Source organism: Nothobranchius furzeri, chromosome 15 (genome assembly GCF_043380555.1).
Source record: "Nothobranchius furzeri strain GRZ-AD chromosome 15, NfurGRZ-RIMD1, whole genome shotgun sequence".
NCBI classification, from domain to species: Eukaryota; Metazoa; Chordata; class Actinopteri; order Cyprinodontiformes; family Nothobranchiidae; genus Nothobranchius; species Nothobranchius furzeri.
Window position 1 is genome coordinate 30,347,981 of NC_091755.1, and position 23,299 is coordinate 30,371,279.

Sequence of the window (23,299 nt, forward strand, 5' to 3'; positions counted from 1 at the left end):
CGGGTGTAGACTACATATTAATGACAAATGAATGAAAATTAAATTGGGAGTTTTTACTTCATATTTTAGAAATAAAAATGACGGGGGAAAACATTTATGACGTCTTTTTAAACAAAATTTTCTAGCGCGACCTGCCTGCTTCACTTAAGTCACTGCTTATTAAGGTCCGTCCAAAATTACCATGGCCCACCCAAAAGTGAAAACCTGGTGCTGTGCCTGTTATAAATCTCTGCAAATTATTGTTCTTCACTTGATCAAACTCAGACTTTGTACAGCTAATGTCAAGATGTAAAATTATGAATTCAGTCGAGCTCTTCCGTCCCTCCCTCTCCTGCTCTCCTTGAACCCGACATCGGCTGTCAGAATAGGGGAGGTGAAGAAGGAGATGAGGCAAACAGATTGAGTGCGACCTAAAGAAACCAGACTGGAGTGGAGGTGAGCAAAACAGCTGGAAAAGTGTGGGTGTTGCATCCCCCACGGGTGCGACGCCCATGGTACCGGCTGCTGTCACCTGGTTGTGAGCAGCTCTCTGCTGTCTGAGGGTAGGCCCCGCCCACAACGCTGCGCTGCTGTGGCTCCCAGTGTTTTCATTACTGTGGGAAACGGGTAATAATGGCTCTTTGATGGGAACAGGTTGCCGACCCCTGGTATGAGATCTGAGCTGGTAAAACAAAAATCCTCATCAGCAGGATTTTTTGAAAGTGGGGGGGACACAGCTGCCAATCACAAATTTTGCCGGGGACATGTCCCCGGCGTCCCCGGTTAAAATGACGCCTATGCCTGGGGTGCACTGAGAGAGGCGAGGCCTGCCATATTCTGGCACCACTAGTCCCTTTGACCACCACCAGCAGAGAGAGGCAAGACAGGTTAAGTGTCTTGTCCAAGGACACAACAGCAGCATTCTCTGGTGGGAGCCGGGATCAAACCTGCAACCTTCCAATTACTGGACAACCCACACTACCTCTTGAGCTACTGCTGTCCCTATTTAGCTCAATGCCCCCACTGGGGGGCCCCTATGCATTAATTTGTATTAACACATTATTTTTTTCTAATTAATTAATCATAATTAATGTTTCAAATTCCAAACCATAGTTTTTCTTTTACCTTTTGAACATAATAAAGGTCCAACAAATTGATCATAAACTCAACTGGATTCTATTTAATGTGTCCAAATCAAAATTTAAAGAAGCATTTAGGACTAAAGCTAGCAGATCAAAGTCTAAAAACACTTTCTTTCTTTCTTTACTTTTCCAATCGCTGAAACGTTATGAGCAATATGATGAATCGGTGTAGACTGAGAAATTTCCAGAGGACTCTCTGTAATAAATAACAAGACACTGGCCAGGCCACATTTCTAACAGTGCTTTTAATGGAATTGGGTTTTCACTTTTGGCATGTATAGATGTTGTGAGTGTGATGATTAAATTTAATGGAATTCATATCCTGATCAGCGCACCTTGCTTTTCTTTATTAATGTTGTCATTGATTCTACAGGAAGTGGAAAACAAGAAAAAAGGGAGACAAACTGGGCCTGTTTCCCAGCGGATCAGGGGGCAGGATGAGTCAAAGCATCTGTGATCCAGGATAGACTTATCAGTACACAGAACACGGCGCTGCTCGGTTCTGCAGCCTGCTGCAGGGGGGGGGGGGGGGGATGCCACTCTCCATGGTGCTGAACCAAACTCTTAATTCAGTGTTAAAATCTATAAAGAGGCTGCATGGTGGCTAAATTGGTAGCCCTGTTGCCTTGCAGCACAAAGGTTGCTGGTTAGAATCTCGGGATGGCCTTTCTATGCAGAATTTGCGTGTTCCTCCCACAGACTAAAATCATGCATGTAAGGTTATTTGGTGAATGCTGCCAACGAGACGTGAACTAGACCCTAGTGAGGAACAACGGGTAAAAGTGTGGATTGTTTGTTTAATCAGTACATTTGCAGTGGTCTCTAGTAGAAATTAATGCCTTGTAAGTTGCTTCTTGGAGGGGAGGGGGGAGGGGTGTGGTGTGTGTGTGTGTGTGTGTGTGTGGGGGGGGGGGGGGGTAATATACTGGTGCGCCATTTCTCAGACTTAAAAGTTGCTTACATTACAGTTGAACTTCAGACACAGGTTTTGGAGGCTTATTTCCTGATATTTGGACGTCTCACCCCAGACTGGATAATAGCAACATAACTCTACCAGTGACTTGCAACATGAATGTTTTATCTTCACAAACAACAGAAGCCTGGAGGAGCTTCTGCCGTGTGGTGAAGTTGCTAATGCTAACGGTTAGCTTAATAAAGCCGAGACGTTCTCTGCTGTTTTCTGGACACTAAACCAACAACAGCCTTCCCCGTCGTGAGTCAAGATGGGGGAGTCCGTGAACGCTAATTCAGTTTGACATAGTTCTGTGAAGATTTTCAAATCCAAGAGTTTTACTGTCAATTTTCTCTAAGAAGCTAATGCAGGAGATAGGTGTAGGAGACTATTTTTATGTTCAGCCTGCATGAAAGCCGCAGAGTGACTGATTATGATAACAAAAGACATAAAAAAATATTTTTCTGTCAACCACACCTTTAAGAAAAGGACTGAGTAAATAAAATTATTAAGCAATTTAGTCTAGAAAAAATAATATTAACAAAAAAGAACAAATCACAAATTTGGCATGTTTTTTTAATGTTTTTGTAGTCAATAATGAGTTTAAGAACACAAAAAAAAATCAAGGTGTTCTGACAAATCAGGAGCCATCATAGATGATTTCCCTTTTGTTTAGGGTAATTTTCCAGGCAAATAGAATTGTATGTTACATTTAAAGCACTGACTACAGTTTCTGTTCAGTTTCTGTGGAAGGCATACAATTATTCAAGTTATAAAATATGTCAGAATAAGTTAAAATAACTTGGATTCTTCAACGTAAAAATACTACCAGTATATCAAACGAAGCAGAATTGAGCTGCACAATATGACAATAGCACAACGGATTGTAACAAATCAAAGGGACCGTCTGTAAATGTGACTCTCAGAGCAAATCAGATCACAGTTTTAGCTAAAGAAATGTGGGTTTGTGTTAACCTCTTTCATTGTAACATTATCCAGTAATAATACTGCAATTGCATCCTTTCCAAGCCTGCAATCGAATAAGACAAAGTCAAAACAATTCAAAAGTAGCCCGGTGTGAAATATTCCAAAGAACTGCCTAATAAACTGGCTGAAACTTGAATAGAAGTTTTGCAGCGACATCCTTTGTGCACCACCTCCTGTTACTAAATATGGTGCACAACCTTTGAAAAAGGCCACACATGTCCAAAATCATCATTTTCTTTCTCCTTTTGCGTGGTTACAATCACATCCCTTTCATTTCCTTCTATTAGAATGTTTTCTCCCCATAATATAATTCTTATTTAGCCTTTAAATTCAATCAAGCTGAATATATTTGTGTGATTTTGTTGAGATAAATTGAATAGAATTAGCCGTAGCTTTAACGTCTGGCTCAGAATGACTAATTTGATTGAAGTTTCCTATAAAAAGCTTCTAAAACGTTGCAGCAGTGAGACACCTGTGAGCGAGCGCACCATAAAGGGAGACTGAAAACACTCAACGCCTCTCTGACAGTCAGCCAAACGGCACAATGAAAAGTTTCAATTCATTTCCATTTTATGACTGTATTCCTTCTAGCGTTGTTATCTGATCTGGGTACATTGTGTTTCATTCACCATCTCCTGAGAGGCTATGAAACAAATGTTCGATAACACTCTACTGTAAGCAGCCATCATCTCATAAAGGCCTCAAATGACTATTCATCATGTTGGCGTCTGTCTGAGTCTGTCACCTCACTGTTAAATCACCCAACCTTAACACACACCTGCTGCTAGTTCTTTCTGCTTTGCTCTTTTTATTCCCACATGGTCCAGGTGTCTGCTACGTTCCTCAGCCCAAAGCAAGACTGTTTATCGTTGATGAGACCCAGAACTTTCTTCAGCCCCTCGCATCCATCAGAGTCAAAGTCAGGATGGCTGATATATTGGGGTAGAAAGATGCTGATGCTACAAACAGGTGTGATGCTGCAATACATCAATTTTGTTGTGTGTGTATGTGTGTATGGATGTGTTTGTGTGTGAGAGGAATGTAAGACAGAGAAAGATATTAAAAGGGAAAATAGTTGGAAACTTCAAAACTTCTTATTTTCTTTCATGTAACTTGATGGTTGACACATTTCTAAAGAATTACACGAGTTTTGTCTTTAGGTCTTTCCGTGTTAATCACTATTCAGTATTGTTTTAGTCAGTTAGATATTTGTTAATTAGTTTGATATTAGTCAAATAAAAATTTGAGCCTACAGTGGTTTAGATTAGTTTTGTAAAGAATTGTATGAAAACAAACTGTTTAAACTTGGTTTGATGAACAGGGGCGGTTCTAGAGTGGGGTCAGGGTTTGCCAGTGCCACCCTGACAGCAAGCTTGAACCCCCTGTTGCCTCCCTGCGGAGGGCGGAGCCTAATTACTAATGAACTGATTTTTTAAAACTATTTAGCCTAATACCAGATGTGAACCCAAACCATGTGAATGAATTTATTTGAAGTTTGACGTTGAGACAAATATTTTCATGTTGCTAACGAGATAAATAACTCAGATATCAATGCTGTTGAACTACTACTAAACGGCTGCTGTTATATTGTTTTATTTACTCACTAAAATCTGAAATACTAATATTAGCCTAGAACCTCCCCTGGTAATAAACAAAACAAAACATTTGTATAGATAAAATAGGTTATTAAAATGATTAAAGAAACTATATTAGAAATGTTTGAATAAAATCCTCATGAGCTATTTTATGACAGTTAAACCAAAACCATTTTTTTCTCTTTTTTTTTGTAATAAATCCTTTTGTTTTTAGAGCAATTTAAACCATTATTAAAATAAAATGTGCTACACTATCACTGCCAGACACTCAAATAAATGAATACTGTTAAATTGTGTCCAGAGAAAGCTGCTTTAATTCAATTCAATTCAATTCAATTCAAAAATACTTTATTAATCCCAGAGGGAAATTGATTGCTGTAGTAGCTCAGAATAATAATAATAATCAAGTCATCAAAGAGTTGTTGTATATTACAATGGCTGTTGGCAGGAAGGATCTCTGTTGCAGCCAAACTGAAGAAGCCTCTGACTGAAGACACTCTTCCGTTGTCGGACAGTCTTGTGAAGAGAATGCTCAGGGTTGTCCATCATTTTCTTGATTCTCTGGAGAATCCTTCTTTGCATTATCTCCTCCAGCGATTCCGAAACTGCCGAAACTCTGGCTGAGTCCTTGAAAGGGCTTGGAGTTCCTCCATCTTGTTGGCCAGTGATCTCACATTGCGATGGAAGCGATGGTTTGAATTTTCTCTTTCTCTGTCTCCGTTTTGCTCCCGCTCTGCACCCTCGCTTCTTGCGTTTTAGCTCATTTGGGATTTGTGGCTTCAGTTGAGGTATTATTTCAGCCTTTCCAATGTTAATCAGCTGCTCCCGATTGTAAACAGCTTGTTGCCATGGTTACGCATCATAACAAATGCTCAAAAAGTGAAAAAAGCCAAAAAATAGCAGTAAAAATCCTCCAAGCTTCACAGCACCAGAAACAGAAAAGTAAAGTGTCCAAAAAAATACAGTTTTTCTTGAGAAACTAGAAGAAAAAATGTCCAAGAAAAGGCAACACTTACATATAGTCAACAGAGCTACTCCAACATGCAGCCGCCCAGAGCAGCGCAGTTCTGGAATGATGAGGGATAATAAGTTTTCACTAGCTTTATTGCCAGAGTAACACTTACCAAAGTAAAATTTTTGTGATTCTATTACATTTATATCAAAAAGACTGAAACACCACAAGCAGAAATCATGTGCCTGACACTTGATAGTGAGAAATAATGCTTTTGTGATCTGAGTCTGCGTTGTTTGTTTGTAGCAAAATGAACCACAAGGTGGATTTTGATGAAACATTCACAATATATTATCAGATGCATATTTACATCGGACTCTCTTTAGGAGTCAATCGCATTCAAGGTGAACACCACAGCTAATCTACATTAGCAAACGCAAAAATGGCCACAACTCAGTCAAGTGTACAGACGTTTAGCTGCCGTTTCTCATGGTAGCAACACAACCTGTGGGTGCTAACAAATGGTGCAAAAATGTATAAAAAGTAAGATTATTTCAATTTTAAACTTTGGCATGCTGCTGCAAACAAGTCCTCCAAGGAGTGCCAGGCCTCTAAATGGCTCTGGTGTGAACGGTGCAATAGAAAAAGTTGCATGAGACTCAGGATCAGATTTGAAATCACAAGAAAAGAGGACAGCAACCAAAAAATGAGAGAAAAATCCATCAAAATGAAATTCTAAGAAACGTTTACTGACATCACTGAGGTAAAAACACTTGGATCTTTGGAAAACTGCCCAGGTCCAGTAGCTCCTGCAGTAGCTTGGCACATCAGAAACACACTTACTCCTCCGAGTCTACACAGCCTATTCATCATCTCACTGCAGCTAGCTCACAATTAAGAGAACATCTTGGCTTCTTTTCAATAAAAAGCTGCCACCTCTTCATTTCTGTCTCTTCTTCATCTTCTCTCCGGCTCACTCATTCAGCCTCTTGTCCCTTTTGTTTGCCTTTCTACAAAATGTGACACAGACTCAATGCTAGGAGGAGTTTACCCATCCCACCGTGCAGCTCACAACTTCTTGAACTACATTTAACTCCAACCTTTGGAGGCTAAACAGCTCCATCTCATGCTGCTTTAGCATCAGGGTTTCTAGCAGGCGTTCAGGGCTGCTTGGGTCTTTGTTTGGTGCATCTGTCTGTCTCAGTCTCACACATTCTGAGTGATAACTTGAGTTTGCCAGTCCTCCAGCAGAAGAAACACATATATGGATGCAAATGCAAAAAAATAAATAAAATAAAATAAAAAATAAAATAAAACACAGACACACAGGTGTGTGTGCCTGCAAACAACAGCAGCAGCAACACATGGCTTGTCAACTGCCTAATCTTTTCTCACATCCACCAGGGAGCAGGTGTGATGTGGGACTTTTGCTGATGTCATTTTTTGGTTCCATTTTCTCAGGCGATTACAGTGAAGGAATCCACTGAGAGCAGAGCTGTAGGGAAACAGAAACGGCCTGTCCTTGTTCACGTGGGAGGAGGAGTAGGGGAATAGTTGTAATCAGGAGATTTACACCTTTTGACCCTAATGTGCCTTAAAGTGGAGAAACATGGAGGCAGTGTGTTAGTGGTGATTGTGTTTGTGCAGAGTCTGTATCAAATCACATTCATTATCTTTAAATCCCATCAGCATCATTGTTTATGCTCACAAAACAGTGTGGCGATGAGTAAACTTCAAGATTCATTAGAGGGGGAGGATGGTTGATAGGATGACTCACGCTGACAGAATTTTTAATGAATTGTGAATTCATGAAAAATCTTTAGTTTCATCATCTCTAATGTAGAATGGTGATGCTTTTCCTTTGATGCAGGCTTTTGTAAAGTTGGACAAAACGGGACATTTCATTTCGTAACAACATCACTTTTATTCATTTAATCCGAGATCTTTTATTGTTATATTTACTCTTTTGTATTTATTTTTTTATGTATTTTTGACTTATCTGCCTGTGGTTTTAGTTTCTTGTATGCACTTTGTCTGCTCTTTTATTATTTTTAATGCTTATTACGTTGCCTTTGTGCAGCTCTTTGGGGCATCAGCTGTCGCCGTTAAAGTGTGCTATTCAAATAGAGTTTGACTTAACTTGATAAGTTTTTAAAGAAAAAAAAGCAAAGAAAGAACTAAAGCTGCATCGGCACAAAGCAAGAGAAGAAAATGAAACAAAAAACAGACATTTATGGAATTTTACAAGCTGTCATTAAAGGAAACTAATCCAAAATATGCTACAGTTGCTTCACTGAAACTTACACCCTGAACCCTTTTATCCTCCAATGCTCCTCCATACTTCTGTACGTTACGCTAAAGTGTCACAACTGTAGGCTCCATTCTGTCATCCACAGCTCTTTTATCCTCCAGGCTCTCAGAATAAAAAACACTATCCAGCACATTCATGAAATCACTAAATTACAACATTCTTATTGAAAAAACTGGAAAATATAGTGGCACTAAATGGTCTCGTCTCTCACTGAGATGCTTCATATTAAAAAATCCATATAAAACAGCTTTCATGTAAAAGGACAGCAGCTCTTGATCACTTCTCTATCAACATTTATGAAAAAAGAAGGAAGGAAGAGAAAGAAAGAACGAAAACAGTCTTTTATATAGCACCTCTAAAGATAAAAATCATGAAGCGCTTCACAAGAACAAAAATATTTTAAAAAATTATTAAAAATATAAAAATTAGAAAAAAGAAATGTGATTAAAAATGTAAGGAAAGAGAAAATGAAGAGGAAAGAGGGAAATCAGTGGATCCCAGGAAACATGGAGCTGGAAGAAAGAGCAGAATAAGGAGAGGGTGATGATGAAGGTCACACCCGAACAGGTGAGTTTTCAGCTGCTTTTTAAAGGAGACCACTGAGTCCACTGATCTCATGCTCAGGTGGAGAGAGTTCCAGAGTCTGGGGGCCACATCAGCACATCACCTTTGGTCTTTAGCCTGGTGCGCTGCACAACCAGTAGGCTTTGATCACTGGACCTCAGGGACCTGCTGGGGGTGTAGGGACTAACCCCCAAATTCCACTACCTCCACTCCGCTCCGCTCCGGTCCGCCCCCGCCTTCCGTAGCCGCTCACTTCCGAACTCAATTTTTACTGGTACCCGCTCTACAACGGCTCCGCTCCGGTGCGGAGACCTGAGGTGGGCAAACAAGCATGCGCGGGATTTTCGAGATCTTGCGATACAGTCTGAGCAATAAACGCGGAAGTTAGATCCAAACACCCGTTGTGTGGGAGAAGCATCGGCATGAACTGTTTAATCTGCCCATCATTTGTGTAGAGAGATCAGCAGTGTTTGGATCAACAAAGTGTGACTACTTTGATAGTAGAAACTGTATTTATGGCTTACTTTTGTGCATTTAAACTTCAGCCGCCATTGATAGTTGTTAAAAGTTGTTAAACCTGGCATTTGAAAAAAAAAACGCCTTTTGTTTATCGATTTAATGTGAAAAAACGGAAGTTGTGCTTGCTCCTTTTCCTGTTGGGTGGTTGTGATTTCTGTCCATTTACTGCGGAGGTGCTCCGGCATCCGGCGAAAATAGGATCGAGTCTATTTTTGCCGGATGCCGGAACAGAGGGCGGCACACGGCGCCGCACTGCCGGAGCATGGCCGCAGTAGCGGAATTGCTCTGACTGACTACAACGGGACCGATTTTGCTCCGGCGTTCGTGTCGGAGCGGAGCGGAGGTAGTGGAATTTGGGGGTAAGAAGATCGCCAATGTAAGATGGTGCTTATCCATGTAAGGCCCTATAGACCAGAACCAGGATCTTGAAATGAACCCTGAAGTTGACTGGCAGCCAGTGAAGCTGGAGGAGAAACGGGGTGATGTGGGTGTTTTTGGAGGACTTGGTCAGAAGCCAAGCACAGGCATTCTGAACCAACTGCAGACGGTTCAGGGAGGTTCTGCTCAGACACATGAAAAGTAAGCTGCAGTAGTCTAAGCGTGAGGAAATGAAGGTGTGGATAATGGTCTGAAGTTCAGAGCGAGACAGGCAATGTTCCTGAGATGGAAGAAGGAAGAAAGAGCGAATCAACAATAAAACAAGATGTTTCTTCATTGAAATATTAAAATCAGCACAAAACTATACATAAAACTTATACTATTTTTGTTGCATTGACAGATTTAGCCTCAAATATATATATTTTTCACTTGTATCCTTATGTTGCCTCTGACTATTTTATATTTCTCAGTCTAATAAACTGAATATCCTTACTGCAACCCAATATTTAGGTTTTCTGTCTGAATTTTTGCATTCATGCATGTTGAACTAAGGCTGATCTACAAACGGTGCAGATCTTTAAAAGCTGCAGCCTTTTTTGCACACATTTGTCTGAAAACTTAGACCACCACTGCTACCCTGTCTTCGGGTTTATGATCTGTGTCATACTCTTCTCTTATTCACTCAGATCTATGTTCTCCATTTGAATCTACTTTTATTTTCCTTAAACAACCAAGTCTACAAACTTTACTTTTTTTTTTACACAAACAGGCATTTGGGCTTTTCTCTGAGCTGCCTTATCTTGTCTTCTCCAGTTTATAGTTCATTTTAAACATATTGCCTCGAGGTAATTTAGGGGGGATATTTAAAACTTTTAGTGAGAGTCCATAGGAGTTCATTAGGAAAAAGAAAATGATCCCCTAATATTGACGGCTACATCTTAACCAAGAAATGCCTCTGAGTTGTGCTCAGAGTGTTTTTCCAGAGGATTTTCTATTTGGCACAGAGAGCTTTGTTAGGCCTCCGTTGGGACGTCGTGCATCACAGAGAAGAGAACGAATGGCTCACTGGTGACCACTTGTTACAGACTGATTCACATTTTCCTTAAAGCCGAGTGTGATGAAGGAGCCTTGATTTTGGTGTAAATTACAGCTTTGCAGCAGATTGTTCACCTTGGGACCAAATCAGTACATAAAATATTCCCCCTGTCTATCCAGATCCTTTGGACTGATTGTATTTGTTATCTCCTGCCTTGGTTCTGTGTGTGAGCTCAGAATGACATCAAAATAAACTGTCCAATCAGGTTTCGTCTCATTATACATTAATGAACATGGACTGTTTAGCGATCCTGGGCTAACTCCACTATAGGTAGGTGTTCTTTTGTTCTAAAATACTGCGATGACCTGACTAAACATCTGGTGATGCTATAATGAGATTATTACAGAATAGAAATAAAAGCGTGGGATTGTTTTATCTTCTCACACAAGATTTAGTGTTTTCAGACCTGAAAAAAAAGTCTCACTTATCAAACAGTGTTGTGATCTCTGCGAAGTTATCCAGTCAACAAATGTGGTCCAAAAACTCAGCAGCGTAACACCTGTTAATAATGAATGAAGGAACAAACAGCCTCAATAACTGCTCTGTATCTCTATTTAAAATATTTTTATTGAAAGACATCTTTAATCAGATTTTTGGAAATCCACTCTTGATGTTTAATGGTAAAGTCCTGATCCAGCTGTGTGTACATTATGATGTACACAGCTAACTCACTATCTGGAATCCAGCAGTATTTTTACCGCCATGCAGTCTGGCTTCAGAACTGGTCATGGATGTGTCTCTGCAACACAAAGTGCTAAATGACATCACATGTGCCATTGACAATAAGGAATATTGTGTGGCTGTGTTTGTAGACTTGGCTAAAGCCTTCGACTCTGTAGACCATAAAATCTTACTCAGCTGGCTCAAACATATAGGACGTTTCCCAGGCATCCGTGGCATAGTTTAGAAGTTATATCTTAGGCCATATACAAACGGTGAGAACAGACGGTTACCAGTCTGCTCCTCTACCTTTATCTATGGGCGTTCCTCAAGGGTTGATACTGGGCCCATTCTTATTCAAAATCTACATTAATTATATTGTTTATGCTGTTAACAGTTATATACATTTATATGCGGATGACACCATTTTATATTCATGCAGTTCACCCTTGAATGCACCTTTTTCCTTCTTGCAGCACAACTCTAATTGTCTTCAACATGCCTTCTCCAACCTTCATCTTCATTTAAACACAAGTAAAAAATAAGTTCATGATCTTCAACCTAGTATTATTTTCATGGATGCTACAGAAGTACAACTTGCCAGTTCCTATAAGTATCTGGGTATCTGGCTTGATGGCCCACTTTCATTTGACATTCACATTAAATAAATACTTTCAAAGTCAAGCTAAGAATTGGGTTTCTATACCACAACAGGTCATCCTTTACTCGTTCTGCAAAACAAATCTTGGTCAAAATGACAATCTTTCCCATCTTAGATTACGGTGACATCATTTATAGGACTGCTTCAATAACTTGATGTAATTTATCACTCAGCAATCTGTTTCGTCACTGGTTCCCCTTCCACTACTCATCATCGTGATCTGTACTCACTCATTATCTGGCCATCATTCCATTCCCACAGGTTGTTACATTGGTATCGATTTATATACAAAACAATCATCGGTAGAACACCGTCACATCTCCGTCACATTACTCATTACTTTGAACAACCAGCGCAATTTACGCTCCAATAACTTAATCTCTATGGTTATTCCCAAAGCTTGCACCTCCTTTGGCCGCTCCTAATTCCAGTTTGCTGCTTCCAGCGACGGGAATGAGCTGCAAAAATCACTGAAGCTCACTACCTACATTCCATAGTCTATCTTCAATAATTCATTGCAATCAATAGTTTCTGATCAGTGGGCCTGCTTCTGAGAACTTAAAGATTGTTTTAAGTCTGTTTTGATTGCTTGTACATTTTGTAAATGAGAACAATCTTTTATCTTTATGTCTAATTGTTTCATCTTATTTTTATCTTGCATGTTGTTATCTTATCTGCTTTTCTTTATGTAAAGCTAACTTTGTGTCTGTTGCTGCTGCCTCTTGGGCAGATCGTCGTAAATGAGAATGAGTTCTCAATCGACTCGTCTGGTTAAATAAGAGGTTAAATAAATAAATAAATAAAAAGTGTCTACATTTGTTAAATGGGAGCCATGTTTTATGAGACCTGCTGACTCATACTAACTCATCAAGTCCTATGCTGAATGAATCGGTGGTGTTTGGAGTGAACTGATATCAGTTTCGTCACATCTTGTTGGTTATCAAGGATCCTTTTAAGCCTGAAATTGTCTGAGGTTCCTTTGTCGGATCTGGGAGGATAATCCTGATGTCAGCGCCACCAGAAGAGGAGGATGAGACCTATTAAACATTTATCAGTGAGTGTGTCAGGTATAGGTTAGAGAGTGTCTAACAGCTTGTCAAGATTCTGCATAGTAGTCCTCCCTCTACCCTCATCCTCCTTAGTGGGGTAGAAAGTGATGAAACCGAAAGCAGCATTTTTCATGTGGGATTTTCACAAGAAGTAGTTATCCATTAGCATTTTGAGCTCATTCATTAAAAAATAATTATGTAATCAAACAATGTAATTAGCCTTATTAAAGAGGATAAAAGCTTCTATGCATGAAACTGGTGGTCTAGGCTTACTTTGGCAAAGAAAATCATTTATGCCACATTATAGGTACCTATGATGTACTTAAATCTCTTTTGTGCAGTTTTATTAAATTAGTGCTGGCATTTCTGGACTTCTTGTTCAGGTAAATAATTTCTAGGATCGTTTTCTCCTTGAGGCATCTGGACTATTTTTAATTGATTGAGTTATAGCCATTTTTGCAAGTGTTACGGTTTATTGGCCGTCTTGAATCAGGTTGACTTCAAAAATGAATCAGTGGTAGATGTAGCCCCCACCCACTATTTACCTTATGGGCTTCATTATCCAGCAGTGGTTTATGAGGTATGATGGTTAATGCCAAACATTTCATTTGTACAGTGGTAGTTAAATGGTAAATAGTAAATGGCCTGTATTTGATATAGCGCCTTCTAGAGTCCTGGAACCCCTCAAGGTGCTTTACAACACAATCAGTCATTCACCCATTCACACACACACACACATTCACACACTGGTGGGTATGAACTACAATGTAGCCACAGCTGCCCTGGGGCGCACTGACAGAGTCGAGGCTGCCGAGGACTGGTGCCACCGGTCCCTTCGACCACCACCAACACGCAACGTGGGTTAAGTGTCTTGCCCAAGGACATAACGACAGCGACAGACTGAGCGGGGCTCGAATCTGCAACCTTCCAATTATGGGGCGAGCACTTAACTCCTGTGTCACTGACGCCCCATACCATAGTTCTCATGGTATGTTTAACTGGACTCAATTACTAGACCAAATTATAGCTTAAAGACCAAGTTCACTGAGAAACTGTTATTCACTTGTTATTTTTTAAATATGATCGGTCACACTGAGTTTAACATGCAGCCTAAACATGAAAATAGTCTCCAAACCCTATTTCCTGCATTAGCCAGTCAATGCCACGTCACATTGAAAATGTCTCACACGTCTTGGCTCGCGACAAGAGACAGCTGTGTTGACTTAGCTTCCAGGAGTGTGTCTCTGCTAGTAGAAGCTAACTGTTAGCATTAGCAACATCAATGCTGCAAAACAAATTAGGTCAGTGGTAAAGTCATGTAGCTGTTAGCCAATCAGAGGCAAGTTTTCTGAATAACAGGAAATAAGACTCCCAAACCTGCAGTGTTCTGCTCCCCCGTGCTTCTGGCTCACTTCTAGTTCCCGAAACAGGAGCACCAGAGCTTTTTATCTACACAGATTGACACTTGAGGCGTTCATTTATGTGAGAGACCATTGCAGGTGTGATAAATAAAAACAAGTGAACTTGATCTTTAATATTTGCAAAACTGGCTGAGTTACAGTCGTTTTTATGTTTGCTATTGTTTCCCTGCTGGGAAAAAACAGCATAGAACAGTATTATTGGTCACTAGCATGTTGTGTTAGCTGGTGGACCAGCACTGCATACTGGACCAGCATGCAATGCTGGTGATGTGATGTTGAACCAGCATCCTATTCTGGACCGGCATCGCATTCTGGTCCAGGATGGGATGCTGGTTCAGCAAATCGCCAGCATCACTGGACCAACATGCCAACACCAAAAACAGCATGCTGGTAACCAACTATACTGATTTTTCCAGCAGGACTGTGTGGCCATCTTGGATCAGGTTGAAGGATTACAAGGATTACATTCTAAGTATTATATTAAAAATAGTCCAGTACTTCTGTAGATATATTTCTTGCACTACAGAAAATGAACACATACAAACACAGACACTCTTGGCCAGCATAGGTGGGCCCCATTTATAGGCAGACAGCATGGGTCCCGCCAGGTTTTGTCCATGGTTTCCATGGTGGACCCACAGGGGTTTTTCCCACAGATTTTACCGGGCCAGTGTAGGAATCATACCATCTGGGATCCTCTGAAAACCTATGTAGGGCCCATTAAAATGTATGTGGGCAAACCCCTGTGGGACCACCATAGAAACCAAAGAGAAAACCCATTGGAACCCATACTATTTGCCCATATGTATTCTACATGAGGCCCACCAGTGAAATACAAAAAGTTATCACCTGCCAACAAGACAAGAAATCCAGAATGGTTTGTATGACTGAATAAATGGGCAGCCTCTCAGAACTGCCACGTCTTAGATGACTTAGAATTTAAACCAACATCTTGACAAATGATAAGTCAAACTCTGTTCACATTTAAAGCTCCAGAGTTTAGTGTTTCTGTGGGACAGAAGAGTTTCTTAATGTAAACAAACCACGAGAAGTGTTCTCCCTGGACAGGCTTCCTCTCTGCAAACCTTCAAGGTGTCCTCTCCACACATTACCTTGGTCTACACTCCGCATTGAGTACGTGAAGCGTTGAGTGAAAGTGACATTTTATTAGCTGGTGAATCCAAGATGTGCTTGGCTAAATGAACTGCATACACAAGTTAATAAATTTCTGTGCTTATATTCATGGTTAGTTTGAGGTAAATCTGCAATCTAATGAGCCTGTCTCACTTTGAATAATTTAAAATGTCATTGTAAGTCATTCATAAACATAAAGATATGAGTGGAAATGTGGAAGCTTGATCCTCTTGTTGCTTTTCTTCAAAACATTTTTCTGATTCTCAGAGTTATTCAGCTGTTACTGTTGTCTCCATTGACTCTTTAGTGATGAGTCAATGGATGAATACAGTGTCAGCCTCTGCAGCTGTATTAAGCCACTGGGGAGAAAAAGGCTCTCTTTGCCAAAGGATTACTTTGGCAAAGACTGGTGCCCCAGACATTGGTGCAGTAATGAGTTACAGAAAGAGAGAGAAGGAAGGGCTGGGCAGTGTTGTGTACTTTGGATCACCAGACACTGACATTGTCCTCGTGGTGACAATGTAATTTTCTCTCTTTCATTTGCTGCTCACATCATCGACGGAACAGGACGTTGATTTTCTCAGCTCTCCTCACTCGTGGCGGATCTGCCAAAACGCTGTATTGTTTGTTCAGGTGTGTCAAAGACCCAGTGTGACATCATCACATTCACCTGTGTGTGAATTAAACCATCCTTGGGAGGGCTGAGTCCATGCAGGGCTTCGTTGAAAATGTGCTATGGCAAGCCGATGAGTGCAGGCAAATAAACGGCCCTTGTTAGTGAGGAGCTGAAAGGTGAGCGACGTACATGCATGAATTTTTTCTTCTTCTGAATCATTCACTCAAGCATTCTCCATGTGCGTAAAACTCACCATGTGTGGGAGGAAGCAATGAGTCTTTCCAAGCCCACACAATGTGATCATAAATAGCCCCGCTTACGTAAAAATCAATGATCAGTGGAAGTGTACAGACACATTAAAAAAATACATGATACAGAAAGAGCCATGAGGATGTGAAGGAGTTAGAGAGCAGGCCATGCTCTCTGGTGTTCTGCTATTAATGAAAGATCATTTCATTATGTTCACAGAAGATGAGCAGACCAGAGAGAGGTCCATGTTGGAAGAAACACCGGCAGAATCCATGAAATGTTATTATTCTGAACACAAGGCTGTGCTGAGTTGGGGATATCTCCATCATGTGGATGGCCAGTCATTGATCACATCCGGTCATCAGGGGGGGCTGTCATGATGCAGGGGGTGAGGTTTAAGCATCCTAACACGGCATGTGCACAATTATTTAACATAAATGCGACGATAAAACCAACAAATTATGACTGATCTGCCCCCTTCAGCGATGGCAGGGCAATAGCACATATATGCACCCTCAAACAACAAATAGCCGGGCGGGCATCTCATGGACCACACACATGCATGCGGATTTTGTGATGCTAGATGCATGTTGCCTCCGGAAGCTGGCTGCAAACACAAATCAGTGAATAAAGTAGAAGCTGCACGCGTCGATATAACAATAACAACGGTCTAAATAATAATAATAATGACGATAATAAAAGCCGACATGCTTCCACATCAGCCCTCGGTGCTACAGGCGTCTTTATACGCAAATGTGGAAAGGCGTGCGGCCGTTCACACGCGCAGATGTGCAACATTAATTTTCAATTTGCAGCTCCATGATTCGCGGTTCCAGTCAATATTCGGCACAAAGTGTGTTCGGAGCGTGTGCGCTAATTGTCCCTGGTACTCTGACATCCCAGCGTGCATCGTCTCCACCATAAACATACGTAAATAAAAATATTCGTATTTGCAATAAAATCATGAAAAACACCACGTTCATCCTACCTGTGCCGTGCGCCAAATCTATGCCCGGTTCGGTGAGTATGTTCGGGTCACTTTGAGATCTGCCTCGTTGCAGACAGCCGTCTAGTCCATCCGATGTAGCCATGGAGAGACAGCGCAGGAATCCTGAATAAAATATTGAAAACCCAACCGGAGGGAGGCAAGGTCAGGATGATGAAAGCAGCGCGCGAAGCTGGATTTAATTCATTCTGACAACAGCCGCTTTGAGCATCTAACAGGGAGCCATGGCTGAGCTCAAATTCAGCACTAGCGCGCGCGCGCGCGCGTGTGTGTGTCTGGGCTATGCGCGACGATGAGTGAAAATGGGAGGGGTGAGATGCCCCCGATGGTACCAGCGGGTTGCTGCTGCTGCTGCTGCTGATGATGCCCACCCCTGTCCAGCGACACAATACAATTTCATGCAATGTAGAATTTGTTGAGTGTGCTACAATCACGATCTGATTTCATAATTTGTTATTGGGATAATTACATTTTAAAGGGGCAAATTAAGTCGTAAAAATACTATGGTATTGGTAGTGTATTGCTTTCAAAATCACAGATTATGGAAATTGAGGATCTATTCTATTATAAAATTATGCATATTATGTCCACAGCTAAATGGAAGTACAAATGTTTTTTACAAAGAGGGAGAGTAATTATGATTCAAGAGGTGGATGTATGTTTATTGTACAGAACGCTAAGAAAGGTATTAAAAGGAGCTGTATCTATAATTGGAGAAACATTCTGGAGGCTAAAATAGAATTTAGCAACTAAACTAAACCCAAAACACCTCCCCAGGGAGGCGTCCAGGAGGCATCCTGACCAGATGCCCAAACCACCTCAACTGACTCCTTTCAATCCGGAGGAGCAGCGGTTCTACTCCGGGTCCCTCCCGAATGTCCGAGCTCCTCACCCTATCTCTAAGGCTACGGAGAAAACTCATTTTGGCCGCTTGTATCCGCAATCTTGTTCTTTCGGTCATTACCCAAAAGCTCATGACCATAAGTGAGGATTGGGACGTATAGATTAACCGGTAAATCGAGAGCCTGGCTTTCTGGCTCAGCTCCCTCTTCACCACGACAGATCGGTTCAGCGTCCGCATCACTGCAGACGCCGAACCAATCCGCCTGTCGATCTCCCGATCCCTCCTACCCTCACTCATGAACAAGACCCCAAGATACTTAAACTCCTCCACTTGAGGTAGGACCTCTCCCCCGACCCGGAGTTGGCAAGCCACCCTTTTCCGGTCGAGAACCATGGTCTCAGATTTGGAGGTGCTGATCCTCATTCCAGCCGCTTCACACTCGGCCGCGAACCTATACCCAGCAAGAGCTGAACGTCAGAGCTGGATGAAGCTAGGTGGACCACATCATCCGCAAAAACCAGAGATGAGATTATCCTGCCACCAAACTCGACACACTCCACACCACGGCCACACCTAGAAATTCTGTCCATAAAGGTGATGAACAGAACCGGTGACAAAGGGCAGCCCTGGCGGAGTCCAACCCTCACCGGGAACAGGTCAGACTTACTACCGGCTATGAGGACCAAACTGACGCTCCTCTGGTAAAGGGACTGAATGGCCCTTAACAGAAAGCCACCCACCCCATACTCCTGGAGCGTCGCCCACAGGGTGCCCCTGGGGACACGGTCATAAGCCTTCTCCAAATCCACAAAACACATGTGGATTGGTTGGGCAAACTCCCATGCCCCCTCCACCACCCTTGCAAGGGTATAGAGCTGGTCCACAGTTCCACGGCCAGGACGAAAACCACATTGCTCCTCCTGAATCTGAGATTCAACTATCGATCGGATCTCCCTCTCCAGTACCTTGGAGTAGACCTTTCCAGGGAGGCTGAGGAGTGTGATCCCCCTATAGTTGGAACACACCCTCAGGTCACCCTTCTTAAAGATGGGGACCACCACCCCGGTCTGCCACTCCCTAGGAACTGCCCCCGATGACCACGCAATGTTGTAGAGACATGTCAACCACGACAGCCCTACAACATCCATAGCCTTGAGATACCCAGGATGAATCTCATCTGCCCCCGGGGCTCCGCCGCTGTGTAGTTGTTTGACTACCTCAGCAACTTCTGCCCCCGAGATTGGAAGGTCCATCCCCAGGTCTCCCGGCTCTGGTTCCTCCTTGGAATGCCCATAGGTGCGATTGAGGAGCTCCTCAAAGTATTCCTTCCATGGCCCGACTATAGCCCCAGTTGACATCAGCAGCTCCCAATCGCCACTGTAAACAGTGTGAGCGAGTTCCTGCCTCCCTCTCCTGAGGCGGCGGACAGTTTGCCAGAACCTCTTTGGAGCCGATCGATAGTCTTTCTCCATGGCCTCACCAAACTTCTCCCACGCCCGAGATTTTGCCTCGGCAACTGCCACTGCTGCACCCCGCTTTGCCATCCGGTACCTGTCTGCTGCCTCCGGAGACCCACAGACCAGCCACACCCTGTAGGCCTCCTTCTTCAGCCTGACGGCTCCTAGAACCACTGGTGTCCACCAGCGGGTACGGGGGTTGCCACCACGACTGGCACCGGCCACCTTGCGACTACAGCTAGCAGCAGCCGCCTCAACAATCGCAGAGTGGAACAAGTCCCACTCGGAGTCAATGTCCCCCACTGCTCTCGGGATGCAGTCAAAGCTCTGCCGGAGGTGGGAGTTGAAGACCGTCTTGACAGGTTCTTCAATCAGTCCAATAACAAAACACCACTTGAGTTCAGATCAGGCGGGCCGTTCCTCCCAATCACACCCCTCCAGGTCATGCTGTCATTGTCCACGTGAGCATTGAAGTCCCCCCAGCAGGACAATGGAGTCCCCTGATGGAGCACTATCTAGCACTCGTCCCAGGGACCCCAAAAAGGGTGGGTACTCTGAACTGATATTTGGCCCATAAGCACAAACAACAGTCAGGATCAGTTCCCTGACCCGAAGGCGCAGGAAAGCTACCCTCTCGTCCCCCAGGGTAAACCCCAACACACAGGCAGAGAGTCTTGGGGCTAACAAAAAGCCAACCCCAGCCCTCCGCCTCTCAACCGGAGCAACTCGAGCAAAGGAGAGTGTCCAACCCCTCTTAAGGACTTGGGTCCTGCAATGTGTCGAGGTGAGTCCAACTATATCTAGCCGGTACCGCTCAACCTCTGCCACAAGCTCCTGCTCCTTCCCCGCCAGCGAGGTGACGTTCCATGTCCCAAAAACCAGTTTCCTTGTCCGGGGATCGGACCGCCAAGGTTCCCACCTCGATCTGCCACCCGATCCCCACTGCACCGGACCCTTCATGTTCTTCCTGCAGGTGGTGGGTCCACAGTTGGGTGAGCCCATGTATCTGGTTCGGGCTGGGCCTGGCCAGGCCCCATGGGCGAAAGCCCGGCCACCAGGCGCTCGCTCACGGGCCCCAACCCCAGGCCTGGCTCCAGGGTGGGACCCCGGTAACCCTCCGGGCGGGGTACTCCGACTCCTTGATAGTCCATCCATGAAACATCCTCTGAACCGTTCTTTGTCTCACCCTTCACCTAAGACCAAGTTGTTATGGGAGACCCTATCAGGGGCACAAAGTGCCCCAGACAACGTAGCTCCAAGGTTCATGAGGGCACTCAAACTCCTCCACCACGATAAGGGGACAGTTCAAGGAGGAGTATCCTTATCAGTAAAAATATTTTTGATTACTATTAATTCGAAGTTGGTGGATGTGTTTGTTTATACATTCTATTATTGTCACATTGAGGGAATTAATTGATTAAGTATAGTTAATAATAATAAGTATAGGTTAGGCAAAATTATAAGCTTTTGCTTCTGCTTAAACCTGTTCATTTATGAAATGTTCAAAAGTTTATGTGGCTAATATATGGATTTATATGAATGATATGTTACTGTCTACATGAATTAATTTTTTCATGAATAAAATTGATCATAGATAAACTTATTTGCTTAAAATCTCTTTCACGTAAGACTTTTTCAGTAGTTTTGTTTTAACTGTTTCAGTATCTCCCATAATGAGCCGTTTTCGAGCTCTGCCACTTTAAGAAAACAAGCTGGAGCTGGCAATGCCCGTCCATCCTAAGCTGAGAAGATCTGATATCCGGAAAGGGCTCAGAGTGGAGCCACTGCTTCTCCAGCAGGAACTCTCTCTAACCGGGCCTTTCCACTGGATGATTAATCCCTCCTTTCCATCGGATGTGATGTAAAAGTATTGTGAAATGGCTGTTAAAAAGACTTTTCAGTAATTAACCGCCATTTCAATTCAATTCAATTCAATTCAATTAAAATTCAGTTCAAAGATACTTTATTAATCCCAGAGGGGAATTAAAGTACATGACAAGAATTGGTGACTGTGGTCATTCGCAACCCTGAGTCGTGTTACCTTAGTAGAGATCAGAGGGGTTACATGAGGAATGGTTCAGGTGGAGGGAAAAAAGGCACTTCAGAGTTACCCTCCACAGGGAGGGCAGCTTTGCTACGAAAAAAAACCACACCTCAGACAGAAATGCAACAGACTTTAGACATAACACAACATAAGTGTCCACTAGGTGGGGGTGGTGGGTTTGGGACTCTCCACACGTCAGTGCCTGCAGCCACCTCAGTCTGGACAGGGGAGGGAGGTCGTTGGGGTTTGGAGGGCACAGTGACTCCTGGAACGATTCGGTGGCCTTCACAGCCCGCAGTCCCGCCCAGGCTGGGATAGGGAGACAGAGTTGCCATTGCGACGGCAGCATTCCACATTTCTTCTAAGGCAGGAGTATTCGTTGCAGCCTCACAGGCTCACGGTCACCAGATTCAGATTAGAAATTGTTTTGGGGCCAGACAGAGATAACTTCCTCTCTGTCTTAAATTTCCGTTGGTCCTCAACCTCTCAAAATCCCAATAATGGCGTAAATTAATCCACCCCAATCCGTGCTGATTCGTCCACTCTCTCCTTGATGGCATCCATCTTTTGTACCAACGCATGAATCTCAGCCAAAGTTCCAAGCTTACGACTCATCTCGACAATTATGTGAGTCTGTGAATTCACAGTGCGGTGTAATCCATCCCTGAGCTCGGGGAGAGCGCCAATATTCCTCGACAGCTCATTAATTTTCCGGTAAGTCAGGAAGCCTCCTAGGCCAAAGAGCAGGAAACCTGACACCAACACCACAAATATCCAGACGTCTTCAGAATCCTCTACAGACAGCTGAGATAGGCAAATCAGGTTCCACTGTTTCCAGGAGTCCATGATATGCCCAGCTGGCTCTGTCCCAGAGGGGCACCCGGGAGCCCCTTCTCCCGTTCTCATTGCTGAAAAAATTTTGTCAGTCGCGTTAAGTGACCAACTGACCAGGTCCATTTTAGTACTTTCAGTTTCCAGTTTCCAGAAAAAATGCAGAAGCAGCCGTACACCCAGAGATAGACAAAGAGCCTTGGGATAAGATAGAGAGGAGAGGAGGAAAAAAAGTGTCTGTACCCTCCAAGAGCCGTAAGAAGAGTGGACAGGTTCCTTTTCACCAGCAGCAAAATGCAACATTTTGCAAAGGGATGCTATCATTGTGTTTCAAGTCTATGTTCTATGCATTACACTTCCAAAACACGTCAAACTACAGTTTAGATCAGGGCAAACAGGAAGTCAAACACAAAAATAGTGTAAAACCTCTGGACCATTTCAAAATAAGAGCCATATGCAGATAAGCGTATGTCATTTCCAGTGAAACCCCCATAGCCGATTTATAGAAAATAAACCACGGCTCTTTTTGGATACATATTGTCTTTCTTCTTGCTTTTTATTGTCTGGACATCTGAAATCATGCATGGCGTTGCTATTCCATGATTTTGTGACTTTGAGGGACCAGAGGCGTGGAACACTTTCACTCCCGTTTTGCGTCTGTAACACCCCTGGTTGGAAGGGAGCTTGCAGGTAAAATGCTGGTATTACTTCACGTCCAGTGGATAGAAGAGGTAAGCATCATGTAACGGTTGCAAAGCATAGTAAGCAGAAATTAGCTATAGTGGATGGAAGCATTCCCACCAGTCGCAAATTGTTTCATTTTGGACACGCCCCAGAAGCGTACATATTGCT

General features: G+C 43.0%; 1 protein-coding gene across 4 annotated transcripts in view; it reads right to left on the reverse strand.

Moving 5' to 3' along the window:
• phactr3a (phosphatase and actin regulator 3a) overlaps window positions 1-17,571 on the reverse strand; it is a 44,257-nt gene extending 26,686 nt beyond the window's left edge. For 3 of the 4 annotated variants that reach the window (XM_054745809.2, XM_015967602.3, XM_015967601.3), the window contains exon 1: window positions 17,254-17,571. In XM_054745809.2, coding sequence (XP_054601784.1) covers window positions 17,254-17,356 — 103 coding nt within the window. In that variant the 5' untranslated portion in view covers window positions 17,357-17,571. The remainder of the gene's footprint in view (window positions 1-17,253) is intronic. The other variant, XM_054745810.2, reaches the window with a different exon arrangement.
• Between the last annotated feature and the right edge of the window lie 5,728 nt (window positions 17,572-23,299).